The 13,678-nt window shown below is 38.5% G+C and overlaps 3 protein-coding genes across 3 annotated transcripts; 2 read left to right on the forward strand and 1 right to left on the reverse strand.

Moving 5' to 3' along the window:
* Positions 1-2,256: 2,256 nt before the first annotated feature.
* On the forward strand, positions 2,257-4,479 carry LOC117791840. The gene is made up of 2 exons (XM_034631740.1): positions 2,257-2,737; positions 3,893-4,479. The coding sequence occupies exons 1-2, from the start codon at positions 2,257-2,259 to the stop codon at positions 4,465-4,467; spliced, it is 1,056 nt and encodes a 351-aa protein (XP_034487631.1). The 3' UTR covers positions 4,468-4,479.
* Positions 4,480-4,882: 403 nt separating this feature from the next.
* LOC117789508 lies at positions 4,883-6,856 on the forward strand. Its single transcript, XM_034628540.1, has 3 exons — positions 4,883-5,300; positions 5,592-5,743; positions 6,566-6,856. Exons 1-3 carry the CDS (start codon positions 4,883-4,885, stop codon positions 6,854-6,856), a joined length of 861 nt encoding a protein of 286 aa, XP_034484431.1.
* A 173-nt stretch (positions 6,857-7,029) lies between these two features.
* LOC117789509 lies at positions 7,030-7,998 on the reverse strand. Its single transcript, XM_034628541.1, has one exon. It carries the CDS (start codon positions 7,996-7,998, stop codon positions 7,030-7,032), a length of 969 nt encoding a protein of 322 aa, XP_034484432.1.
* Between the last annotated feature and the right edge of the window lie 5,680 nt (positions 7,999-13,678).

Genomic DNA, 13,678 nt, shown 5'->3' on the forward strand with positions numbered 1-13,678 from the left:
TGAAATTCGTTTGCATTTGACAGGTAGAAAAGGTGTTGTTACTAAACGAGTATAAATTGCGCATACGCAACGTGCGACGCATTTGTTAAAACGAAATGCTTTCACTCTTTCACTAATAAAATGTATTACCAACTAGGGCAAATGAGGCCAGTGATATCAATTGCATGTGCGACACACAAAATCACAGACACTGCGCAACAAAATTTCACTTGCAACGTGCGCACTGAGGCGTACTCAGTCCAAGAGTCAGAGTCAGAGTCAAAGTCAGAGTCAGATACACAGTCAGAGTCACAGTCACAGTCAAAGAAGCAACAAAAACAATACACAGCTAACCAAGTGACTTCCTGGCCTGCCATTGGCTTTGAAATACTGATTCTTTCTCTCTCTCTCTCTCGCCATCCGCATTAATCTTTCGCTCTGTCTGGAACTCCCAATGAAGACACACTGGTATCCGCTGTCGCTCCAAAATCAAATGAAAGTCAATGCTTCAGTTTCGACCTGCTTTTTTGCTGCTGCTGTGCAATTGCAACACGTAGATTTGCCATATGTCGCCTCAGTCTGTTTAGGCCAAGTTTGTGAGTGCAATATCAATGATACAAAGATATTGGGCACGCCCCATTCAGCTAACTGCAATTTATGGTCGAATGGCAAATGCCAAATGGCCAAAACTGTACATGGGTCGCATACATGTATGTAAACAATGTTCGCCTGCTGCAAATCTTGTTGGCTTTGAATTTGAAATATTGTCGGTGAAAGTGTTTAATAATACAATTTCTTTTATTTTGTGTGTCGCAGGCGCTTGCAATTGCAATTGGAAAACCAATGCTGAAAATTCCACATATTTGGATAGATAACTGCAACTTCAACTGCCAATCCCCTGCAGTCTGACTTACCAATGTCGTTTACACTTTACCGACTCAAAATATGTTTGACTTTTGCAACAATTTTAAGTGTTAATTGGCCTTTAATTGAATTGAGTGTAAGAAGAGTTTGTAACTACAAGTTCACTTGGTCCTTATTCATTTATTTTATTTTATTATTCAAAGTTTTTCTGCCTTTGCCTAACGGTTTCTTGGCAGCCAATATCTGTTGGTTTTTGTGGTTATTATTTAGAGTTTGTTACTCAGTTCTGACTAACTGGCAACACCAAACATTTTCTTACTTTTTATTTGCAGCCTAAAAGTATGCAATAGTTTTTAGACTGTCGTAAATTAAAAATATATAGAATTTTTTTTTTTTTTTTTTTTTTTAAATATAATAAAAGAATCCTCATACTGAACTATGAGGTTTGGTCTATTTTTTAATGTTCCATCCATGTGTTGTTAAGGTACATTTTATGTTGTACAGGTTCTACACTTAATAAAAAAAAAAAAAAAAAAAAAAATATAATGAAATTTTTACAAAGAATGAGTGTCCTGCTACCTTACAAGGCAACTTAAACTAATCAGAAATTATAGTATTTAGGGTCGGTTTTTCAATGTCTTCTTAAATTTTAACAATTAGATATTTTTCAATTGGACATCAATTTCTATACATATTACGTCAGAATAACTCTGATGTAGTTATCAAACCCCTTAACTAGACATTGAAAAACCGGACCGTAGTTATATGCAATTGGCCTAAGTATAAATTAATTTTAAATATCAGACTGTCAAGGTAAACGTAATCAATTCTACTTATCATTTTAACCCTGCCAACAGCAAATTATTGTATTTTTTCCATCATAATATATAATGAAGATTGTTTCGCTTTAGTTGGTTATTATGCTGCCAATTTGTCACAATGGGTGGCAAATGTTTGTTAATATCATAATTGCTGTCGTTTATTTGATAGATCTGCCTATTAGGTATTGTAATTTTGAGATTTGAGCTGTGGCGCCTGTTTCATAACTCTTCTGGAACAACAATGGGTCATTACATAATGGCCGAGATGTGCGAAAAACTTAGCACAGTGGGTCGCCAGTAGACGACGGACTGCGGTGTGCACTGACCATGACCATGATGCAGACAGCAGCAACAACAACAAAAACAACAACAAGCGTTAGCCACTTGGCGTTGATGTACAACAATTTCCGTTATTGGGCCACGGCGGCATTACATGTGCAAAAAGTGAACTCAACTCGAGCAAATTTGGCCAAATATGAGTTTGATTATTGTATAACGAGCTGAGCTCCCACAGAGCCGGCTATAAAACAGAAGGGTCAGTTCTCCAGCAGGCTTAGTCTATCAGCGTAACCCAACAAGTCCAGAGTATAGCATGGCGCCCATGGAGGCTCTTCTGCTTATCATCAGCATGCTGCATTTGAGAACCATCAGCAGCAGTGATCTCTCAAGCGTCAGCTTGGAGGAACTGCAGCACTTTAAGCAGTGTGTCCGCGGATCACAGCGACCCAAGCTAAAGGAGTGTCTCGGTCGATCTGCGCTGAATTTCATACAACGCTTTGAGGAGCGCGAAAATGTCAGCTTTGTGGATGACATTGTGGCAGTCAAAAGCGACACAGCTGCGAGTCGATCATTGGTCAATGTGCTGGATACAGATCCCGTGGATTTCCGTGGCATACTGGAGAATGCCGGCGCTGTGATGGGACAGCGCAGCTTGGAATGGCACATGGACGCCATTTATCCGGGTCTGATGTTCAAAATTGGACCCACAGCAGATGCAAATAGTGTGGCAGAGTTTGTGCTCGACAGTGGGGCACACGATGAGCGACAATTTGGATACGACGATGGCAGCACAGGTAAGAATATTATGCAAATATCAATCACAACAATCATTTAACTGAAGGAAGTCATTAATAAATGACTTTGATTTTTGATTTTTTCTTTTTAATATAAAAAAAAAACAACTTTAAACTGTCCTAGAAAAAAATGATTCACATCAAAGTCTTTATAATATTACAATTTCTGCATTTTCGCCATGATTTTTAAATTTCTCATATTTCACGTTTTTTTTTTCAATGATAATAATTAGTTTTGAATAATTTAATAAAACTAACACCATGATCATTATTTTTGATAAAAAAAAAATAAAAATAAAAAATAATCATTATTTTTGATAAAAAAAAAAATTGATAAAAAAAAAATAAAAATCCAAAGTGCTGATCAAAAATGATTTTAATTTTTTTTCGCTCAAAAATTCATTATTTTTGATAAAAAAAAAAATAACAATCAGAAATATTCTTTATTTTTGATCAAAAAAATAAAAATCAAAAATTATCATTATTATTGATAAAAAAAAAATTAAAAATCAAAAGTGATGATCAAAAATGATATATATTTTTTTCGATCAAAATAAAACTCAACAGTAATTTACGAATACTGTGTTCGACTTTTCACCAATATTATGGCATATCCTTATAAAGGAATCACAAAGCTAATTTTTTACTAGTACTAATTTTTTTTCCTAATAATAACACAGAATCCGTAAATTACTGTCGAGTTTTATTTTGAGCGAAAAAAATAAAAATAATTTTCGATCCTTACTGTTGATATTTATTTTTTTTTATCAAAAATAATGATATTTTTTATATATATATATATTTTTTTTTATTAAATATAATGATTATGAAGTAAGTTTATAAAGGAATCACAAAGCTAATTTTTTACTAGAACTAATTTTTTTTCCTAATAATTACACAGAATCCGTAAATAACTGTCGAATCAAAAATCATATTTAATGATCACCATTTTTAATTTGATTTTTTTTTACAAAAATAAAGATTATTATTGTTTTTTTTTTTAGCAAAAATAAGGATTATGGAGTAAGCTTTACTAAATTACTTAAAACTAATGATAATCCTTGATTTTCATCATAAAACATAAAACCTAAAAAATATAATCATTACCAAGTAATATTTTTAATATAACTTATAATGATTGCTGCCATTGTTTAGGTCGAGTGTTGGCCAAACAATATCTGCTGCCCGTTCTGCTGGGATTGAAGTTCAATTTGGTGGCACTGGTGCCGCTGCTCTTTGCTGGCATTTGTCTGCTGCTCAAGAAGTCGCTATTCCTGGTCAAGCTAGCAATCTACGTGAGCAGCTTTTTGGGATTTGGCGGCGTGCTGGGATCTCTGGGCGGACTCGGTGGTCTGGGCGGTGGATTCGGTGGATTTGGTGGCATTGGAGGCGCAAACATTGGCGCCTTTGGCGGACATCGACCAATTGGTCACTTCCCAGGCAAGACCTCTGTATATGGCCATGGTGATGAGCTGCATCATCAGTACAATGTCCACGAGCCACAGCCGTACAAGCGCAGCGATCGCAAGGTGCGCTTCGAGCAGCCGCGGGAAGAAGCCTCCTCTCCAGCCGCCCAAAAGCGGCCCACTGAGGATCGATTCTATGACTATGAAAAGCAGTCAGTCGGCAGTCGGCAAACCAATAATCTGAAATCTGACAGTCTGGTGCGCAACTTTCAAGACACAACTGCCAGCAATGGCTGGCAGCTGGTAGATGTAAGATCTCTGTAAAAACTATGAAAACTTATTTATGTGACATTGTTCTTAGTTCGAATTAATTAACTTATAATTAGGCAAGCATAAAGTTTGGCAAACGTTTTAAGCGCTTTCCAAAAAAAACGAAAGTTTGTCTATGCAAAACCCACAAAAGCGGGCCAAAAGGCATTTTAAGGTTCAGTAAGCAGCTGACAAGCGCTCTGAATCCGTTCGGATTTCAGAGGTCGAGCCCGCATGAAAGACTTTTCGGAAACTTTTCTTATTAGATTCCTATCAAGAGCGCTTGACTGTGTCGCGGTTTGACAAGCCAGTTAATTGTTAGCTTCTAAAGTACTCGACTCTTGCTTCACATATAAATAAAAGAGCTTAAGGTCTATCCAGGTTATTTGAAGTTTGAACGGCAATCGGTGACTTTCCCAATATTTGAAAAATGTGGCGTCTGTTAGTGTGCTTGCTGTATTGTCAGTGGCTTGTCCCAAGCAGCCAAGCACTGGGAAAAAGCGAAGAAATTGCTGCCACAGAGTGGAGTCCACGCAGTCTGGGAAGAATGTTGCAACATTGTCTGAGTGCAGCGGAAAAGTGGCAATGTCTGAACACCGAAGGCGAACGTTTGTTGGATGCAGCTGCTCTAGACAACAGCACTTGGCAACTGAGCGAGTATCTCAGCATAGAGCCACAAAATACTGCAGGACCAAGTGGTGAATCGAAGAATGCAAGGAGTGTGGCAGGATTGGCTGGCAAGTTGCTTCAGCTGGCACAGGGACGAGCGTTGCGTATGCGACTGCCCAGACAGTTAACCATTTCGAATGCCATCGATGAGTTTGGGAATGAGCTGGGCATGGATCAAGGTACAGTTGCACTCATAGATGATAAAGTCGATAAATTTATTGCGAGCTTTGGTAGTTTTGATGTGCAAGCGACAGCGACAGATAATCATAAAGATAAGCAGAAAAAGAAAAAGAAAAAGAAAAAGAAAAAGAAGAAACATAAAAGTAAAAAGAAAAAAAAGAAGAGTAAGAAGAAAAAGAAGAAAAAGAAGAAAGACAAGGATAAAAAAAAGAAAAAAATGAAAAACAAAAAGAAGGGTAAAGATAAGATGAAAAAGAAAAATAAAAGCAAAAACTGTTTCAACAAAACAGGTCGCAAGAAGAAGGACAAAGATAAGCACATGGCCATGATGGGTGGCATGATCATGTTGGCAACCTTTGCGCAAATGTTCCTTGGCAAGGTCATCCTCATCGCCGGCTCGGCCTTCATTATGGCCAAAATCGCACTGGCCATATCGCTGCTGGTGAGTTTATAGCATAAGCATTAGAGTGGGTCAATTTGTATGGAGTAAAAAAAATGCAAAAAGTGGTTATAAAAATCGTAATCTACGATAAACTCTAAGAAGAATTGCCCAGGAAACCATGGCTCTAAAATCAATATCGAGCTTCCACTTTCTACAGAGAAATTATTTGTGTTTTTTAAGTGGGTAATTGTCTGTTAGGTAAAACTTACAAAAAAAAAAAAAAAAAAAAAAAAAAAATTAGAGAGGACGAATTACGAAGAATATAGAGATAAGAATTATTTGGCGGTCTTAACCTTTTTAATTATATTTTAAGCATAAGCACTTTTGTCAAGTTTCTTAGAAGATCCAATAAAAAAATTCTTTTTCCATTAATTTTAAAATTCAATGGAAAAGAGACCGCCAAGTTATTCTTATCTCTAAATCTAAAATTCTCTAAAATTCAATGGAAAAAGGACCGCCAAGTTAAACTTATCTCTAAATTCATCATAAATCGCCTTCTACTTGGGTTTTTCATTTTTTTTGGTTTTAGAGGTAAGTTCTACTTAGCAGAGTGCTACCAATATATGGAATAGTTATCACTTCTCGATATTGATTAGACCCTTGGTTTCTTGGGCAATTCTTCTTAGAATTCATCGTAGATTACGATTTTTATAACCGCTTTGTGCATATTTTTTACTCCATACAAATTGACCCACTCTAATAAGCAAAGATAACGAGAGGTGATTCTGGAATTGGGAAAAACGTGCCCGACTTGGGACAGCCCAATTCCAGACTTATTGCCTGGACAATGACTAGTCAATGGCGCTACGCATCTTCTTGCAGGGCAGTCTAAAAAAGGGTACGACTGGACACAGTGGTAGCCCGGAGCATGTGATTGTCACCAATTCGGGCCACAGTCACGAGAGCGGCTGGCACCGCAGCATGCCCACTCACAGCTATAGTCCTGCACAGCTGGAGACGGCGCCGGAGGATTCGAGAGATGGCCAGGAGCAGGCCTACTATGCCTACGAGACGGAGCAGCTGAATCGTCGTCATTTGGCAGCAGCTACAAAAACAACAACGAGTAATGCACAAGAGGCGGCAGTTGAAATGCCCAGAAGTGGTTTTCTCTAGCTTTATGTATTGTATTTCAGTGGTAAAAATACTTGTAACTATGGTAACTAAACTTAAACTATGATTGTGGTCAACAAATGTAAATACAATGCAATTGCAGACAAATTGAAACTAAGTGAACAAATTTGGTCTTTGGTTGTGCTTCTGCTTCTGCTTTTGCTTTAGGTGCGAACTTATCGTGTGACCTTGGCGGCAGCAGCGCCAATCGAGGCGGCAGAGGCAGCTCCTCCTGCTTGGGGCAACCAGGCGTGATATGCCTTATCCTGCATCATCATTTCGTCGTCCATGCTGCGATGATAGGAGCCGCCATCGTGGCCACCACTATCGTATTCACCCTGATGGCTGGATGAGTAGGTGTGACTTTGCTGCACCTGCGGATGCTTCACAATCTCATAGGTTGTCTTCTCGCCGCCATCGTGACTGACCAGCTTCTTCAGCCCAATGATCGCACTAATGATCAGCGCTATTTTACCCACAATCAGCGCCTTGCCCGCCACAATGGCAATCGAATGATAGGCCATCTTTAATATGGCAGTCTTGAGTAGAACGGCAGCAATGAATGGTCCCAGATACTTCTTATCGTCCTTCTTCTTGCGACCCTCGCTGTCTGCGGCCCCCTCGCCGGGCATAAAGTAACCCAGCAGCGACTGCAGATAATCCTGGCTATTACGCTCGCCATAGCGCAATAGACGTGGCAGATTCACCTGCAGCTGATGGCTGTGCAGAAAGTTGAGAAAACGTTCCATGAGCAGGGCATCCAAACTTTTGCTTGACATGTGCTCCAGATCACGATTGTTCAGCTGACTTTCAGCGATGCTAGCGCGTCCATTACGGGAGTCTTCACTGCCACTGGCACTCGGACGTCTCACCAAATTAACGCCATCCACAATGCTGAGCTGCTGCACTTTGAGAGCCCGTCCAAGGAGGCGAGCGCCGTGCAGCTTGCAGCACCAAAAAATATCATCGCTGTCCGCACATTGGACATACACATGACGTACGGTACGCAGTAGTCCGCTCTCTCCACTGCCAGTCGAATTGGAGTTGGAGTTGGAGTTGCTGTTCAGTTCCAACGCCCAAGTGGTTCGCTGAGCGTAGATTGCTGTCAGCAGCAGCGCAATGAGTAGACTCAGGCGCGTATCCATATTGTTTAATATATATATCCTTAAGGTATTTCTCTATTCCTGCTTAGTTTGTTCTTCTTGCCACTTGGTGTTGATCTTCTAGCAAACTCACTTGGCCAACTGATCTTGTGCGGCCGCCTGTTCAACAAATTTATACACTTCAACTTGCCACAATTAGTCAGGCAGCCGTTGCATCCAGTTTTGCTTTTCTTGCTGCCGTTGCTGCCGTTGGCTATTCAGAGCGTAATATGCATGTTAGCTGCATCTGCAACTCTGGAACTGCGTTAAACCAAGCTTCGTTGCAGATTTAGTGCAATTGGCAGCCAGCAAATGCGGCTAGTCAATTTCATTGCTCATTGTCGTAATTAGCAAGTCTTTGTAATTATTTCAATCTTTTCTTTATTATAACTCTGCTCTGCTCTGTACTGCTGCTGACTACTTAATAATATCTTTGCTCTGACGCCCACTTTCATCAGGCAGGCTGTAAAGATTTAGCTAAAAGCACAAACACCGCCACAAACAGAAATCGACAATCAAACACTCTGCTTCTTCAGCATTTATTATTGTCTTGGATTTCAATTGGACACGCAAAGATTTTGGCACACATATTAGATATGCTGCAAAGAAAACGAAATTGGGGGCAATTTGTTGCATTGCAACTAGAATTGCTGGAAAATTGTCGCTGTCGTTAGGAAAGTTAATGAAAGTGTAGCTACGGAACTTCTAGAAATTCTAAGACAAATTATTGTAACAAAAAAACAAAAGAGTTTCCTCTACGAAATTTATAGTCTTTGAATACGCTTAGTTCTTGTGACCTGCAATGCTCAGAATAAATTTCATATTATTTTAAGCAAGAAGAACAACGAGCACATAAAAAGCACATTCTCTTTTCGTTTCATTTCTTTCTTAAAAATTATAAGCCATTTTTATTACTCTTGTTTATAATTTTTCACGCTTACATTTGTAAAGCATACTTTTAGGCAGTTCATATAAATACAGTAGCAAGCAGCAATTGTCAGTCGCAATTCATAATCAAAACAAATTCCTGTGGAAATTTAATTTTCTAGTGAAAGTAACTCATAAATAATAAATACTAGCTAGTTGATTTAGCATTTTATTTATCAGTTGCCCTCGATAGCCAAACGGCAAAATGAATATAATGAATCTTATTCACTTGCAAACCACTGAAGGGAAAGTGGGAATTTTGAAGATGGTATTGAGGCGAGCTTCATTAGTTGTTCTACATTTTGGACATGGAGAGATGAGCAGATGTGTGAAGCAGATGGGAAACCTAGCCGCATAATCTGTTAGCGATAATTTATGATAATGCAAGTTGAGCTCACACGCTCACACGCAACTGCCAAGCAACTTTCGCAGTGGAAGCCACTGCTCATCCGCTGCATTTCGCCCAAAAACCAAATCGGTGATGCCTCTGAGGAAATGCAGCAACAGCAGCAATGGCCAATTTGCTGTAATTGGCATTTGTGTTAACAGTAAAGTAAACAAAGCGCTTAGCAGCTTGTCCGACGATCAATGGCAAAGGAACAAAAGAGTTAAGCAACGAACTTGCCAAGATCGGCACGAAACTTTTACCAGGCTCACATGCCATCGATTTATTGTATCTATGTGAGTTTGTTTCTGTGTCGGACCAGAATACACGTACTCGTATATTATGTGGGCTTGCAGTCTGGGAACATTGGCATTTAGCATTGAACCAAGACAATTGCATAAAAGGAAAAGCCATGTTGGCTTTTATTTTATTTTATTTTTTTTTTTTTGGGGTTTTCGCCAACAAAATTTTTCACTTTCACTTTGTGTTGACATCAGAGACGTTCCTCGCTTGAAAACGAAAACAACTTGGCTACTTTTAGCTACTCTATGCGGGTGCCGGGTGTCGGCACAGGTTGAGATCACAATTGCTTCAGGTGGCCGTTGCTCAGCGGTTTTTTCTTAGCTTGTCTGAAATGTTCAATCAAATTAAGCGCCGTTGGCCAATTACGTTTTACTTTGACCCCGGCTTTTGATGAACTGTACGGCCGCAGTCGTGGAAAGCCCGACCGTGACTGACTCGCTGCTTGACTTACTTAGCCTGTGATGAATTTATTATATGCCTTTTCCAAGCTGTCAACATCATTTCTTGGTTTATTTGTGCTCACAAACAATTTTCTTTCAATTCAATTTAATGTAAATATTATGCTTAAATTTACATGTTTGCAATGTACATGAAATCTGTTTTCAATTTCACTTTCCCAAGTTCACCCTCAGCCTTTGGCGTTCTCAGAAATAAAATGTGGCTCCTTGCTCTAGGCGTTTTGCTATTTCTGTCCCAGAAGCAAATACAGAATGGCAGTATCTGTGTAATTTTGATATCAAACTCGCAGATTATTCAATTTACTCGCCTGATTGCATTATAAGCACGAGCATCTAAGTGCGTTTAAATTTCCCCAAAAGTATTTGCGGTGAAATTTAGCTGCTAACGAGCAGACGCTGACATGCAAAGTTCAATGTTAATGTCAATCAATATGACCAAATGTGAAAGACGTAGACCTGCTCATCAATCAGAGATGCCAGGTATGGCAAGAGAAATGAGTAAGTGTATTACGGCAGCCAAAAACACTTTTGCATTGCATTTAATTTTCATTTTATACTTGAAAATGTATTTGATGTCTCGGCAATGTCTCTGTCTCTGTCTCTGCCTCTCTCTCTCTCTCTGCAACGACGTTTCATTTCAATTTGAGCATATGTTAATTTGCATAGCTTACTGTTTTATATCCATTTTTATTTTACAGTAGCAACAGATGATGTCAAAAACGTGTCACAATTGTTATGAATGACTTTTAGCCAGTCAGAAGATACAATCTCACTTGAAGAATTGTCGCAAATAAGTCACAATTTAAATATGATTTTGGGAGACATTAGGAAGGCTTACGAGAGTTACGACTCGCTGCGGTTGCTGTGCGGTCACCTTGACAAATGATGGAGCTTTAACCCATTGCTGGCCCTAAATCTAACCCATGATGTCTGTTGTTTTTTTCTCTGCTTGCTGCGGGTTCAATGGACCAACGGGCGAACAACCACCCGTGGATGATAAATTGAAACACTGGCGAACGTGACAGTGGCCAAAAAAGTGAAAGCATCTGCGAAAGAGTGAAACCGGCCGCCAAGGAGGAGCAGCTCCAACCTTTTGGCAAGGCATCCGTCTTCTCCTTGGCCTCGACATTACCTCAGCCACAACATTGCAGACGCTTTGGAGAGTTCACTGTACAGTTTGTTGCATGTCAATAAGGCTTAACAATTGCAAGTGCCAAAGGCACTGGATTTATGTTTTAGATTTTCTATATTTTCTGGTTTTGGTTTGTTTTTAGCTGGCTGAAGCCTTTTTCTTTGAGGCAAGGCAAACATGTATAAGCAACTAACACTAAATAAAATCATTTCGTGGCAATGACTTCTCCATTTGCCAAGTTACCGTCTGCAAACATTTACTAACGTCGATTGTCGATTGTCTGTCTGCCTTTCTCAGTTTCCCCTGGTCGGGTCAAGTGCTTGGGGCGCAATCTGTGCATGGCATTTAATTGTTACTTTCAGCATTTTAATTTAATCGCTTTAATTAGAGAGGCAACCCAAGCGTTGTGGCCCAAAGGTTGCTCGACCATTGCGCACTTTCCTCCGTAAATGCGACACTTGAGAATCTAAATACGAGGCACGCACAACTCGACGCATGCCGCATCCACTGACCGGAGACTGCCAGATTTTCACCAAAGAAAGCCAAAACGCATTATAATTAATTGATGCAATAATAAAAAATACATTTTCTTTGACACCAGACAACGATTAGCAACGTTTGGCCAACTGTGAATTTTTAGTTGTTTTGTTTTTTGATCTTTGCAAATAGTCAAGTTGGCCAAACGTTTAAATAAATCGTGTGCAGATTAAGTGAAAAATTGCCACCCCGTCCACACAGCTATGTTGACACATTTTGCGGCTGCCACATCCGTCGAAGCTGAAAGTTGCCAGCTTATCGCGCCCCTCAGCTGGTTGCATATAAAAGCTAATTAGTGTGAGATTTGTGCGCACGGCTTGCGGCAAGCTTTGATTAGCTTCAATGTGCCATCAAACCATCAAACCAGATGACAGACAGGTACACCAAGCGAATCTCTAACTCGAACATATTCTGTATGTACATTAGGGTGCATCGATTTCTATGGACCAAAAAAAATTTAAAAATGGTAAACAAAATTCGTAATCTGCGGTCAATTCTAAGATGTTTTAACCCAGCAACCATAGTTCGTAAATCAATTCCTAGTCCCCGCTTTTAGAGTTGAAAAATTTATTTTTTCAAAATTGTTATCAATTTATTAACAGCATATATTTAGTGTTTTTAGTCCAATCCTGACAATAATGATATTAAAACTCTTTTTAAGTCCAGAACTTTTAAAATTATATAGAACTATTATTATTATAAAAGGAACAATTGTCCTTAAAACATAATTTTAACCTTATAACAAAAGATTATTCAATTTAGGAATAGGAATTGATTTAATAATTATGGTTTATTGGCAAAAACATCTTAGAATTAATCGTAGATTACGAAAACAATTTTTTTTTTTTTCGAAAAAATCTAATCACCCTAATGTCTATACTCAGATCTTTATCGACGGATATGCTACAAGGTTTGCTGCTAATATTATTAAGACTCTGAGAGCGCCAAAATTAAAAAACAACAAACAATCTTTTACAAACACACACATTTATTTAAGTTTTCACTTTCTATTGTTTCGCTTTTTACGTGAAAATTGCAACTTTTATTGCACTTGGGCAGCTGAAATGAACGCCCGCATGAAATAGAAAGTTGTACAAAGTAAATAGACACACACACAAGTACAACACGCATACATATGCAAGTTCTAAAAACTGAAAGTTTATCCATCTTGAACCCGCCAAAGGTTTTTGCACTTGTTGGCCACTTGAAGTATTTAAAAAGAATTTAGAACAGTTTATTTACTTTCTCTGCCGGAAAATGAAAAACTTCACACACATAAAAACCACAATGTGGATGCTAAAGTTGTTGTTTTGTTAATGTTGTACTTTTTGTTGCTGTTGCCTTGTCTGTTTCTGCTTCTGTCTCAATGTCTCTCAGTGCTGTTTATTAAAACGCAATTCTGGTTTATTTTTAACGTTGCCACAATGAAATTGTTTTTATGGCTGTTACTGTTGCTGCTTTATTTTGTTTTGGTCTCGACCACAAAATGGCACAGAAAAACTTTGAAAAATCTCTCGGCTCTTGAAAGAAAAGTGCAAGGCGCGTCACCACCAGATGCCAGATGGCGGATGGTGAAGAGCGGATGGCGGCTGGAGGGTGACAAAGTGGTATATACACTGCAAAAAAAAAGAGCAACTTCTAAAATAATCTTAAATATTTTATTCTTACAAAAAGCAGTTCTTAATTCAAGAATAAATAAGTTATATTTTATTTGATGCCGCTTCAGTGCTTTTCAAGCACGGGTTCGAACCTCTTTCTTAACAAAAAAAAAACACACAGTAATATAATATTTATAAAATATTAAGGCAGAATAATATTTAATATATAAACCAAAATAAAACATTAAAAAAATTATAATTTTAAAATTTATCCTTATATTTGTTATATTTTTTTATAATGAGAACTTGGTCTTATTTGGAATGTTCGCCAGCCCAGAGTAAT

The sequence above is a fragment of the Drosophila innubila genome, assembly GCF_004354385.1.
Source record: "Drosophila innubila isolate TH190305 chromosome 3R unlocalized genomic scaffold, UK_Dinn_1.0 2_E_3R, whole genome shotgun sequence".
Classification (NCBI taxonomy): domain Eukaryota; kingdom Metazoa; phylum Arthropoda; class Insecta; order Diptera; family Drosophilidae; genus Drosophila; species Drosophila innubila.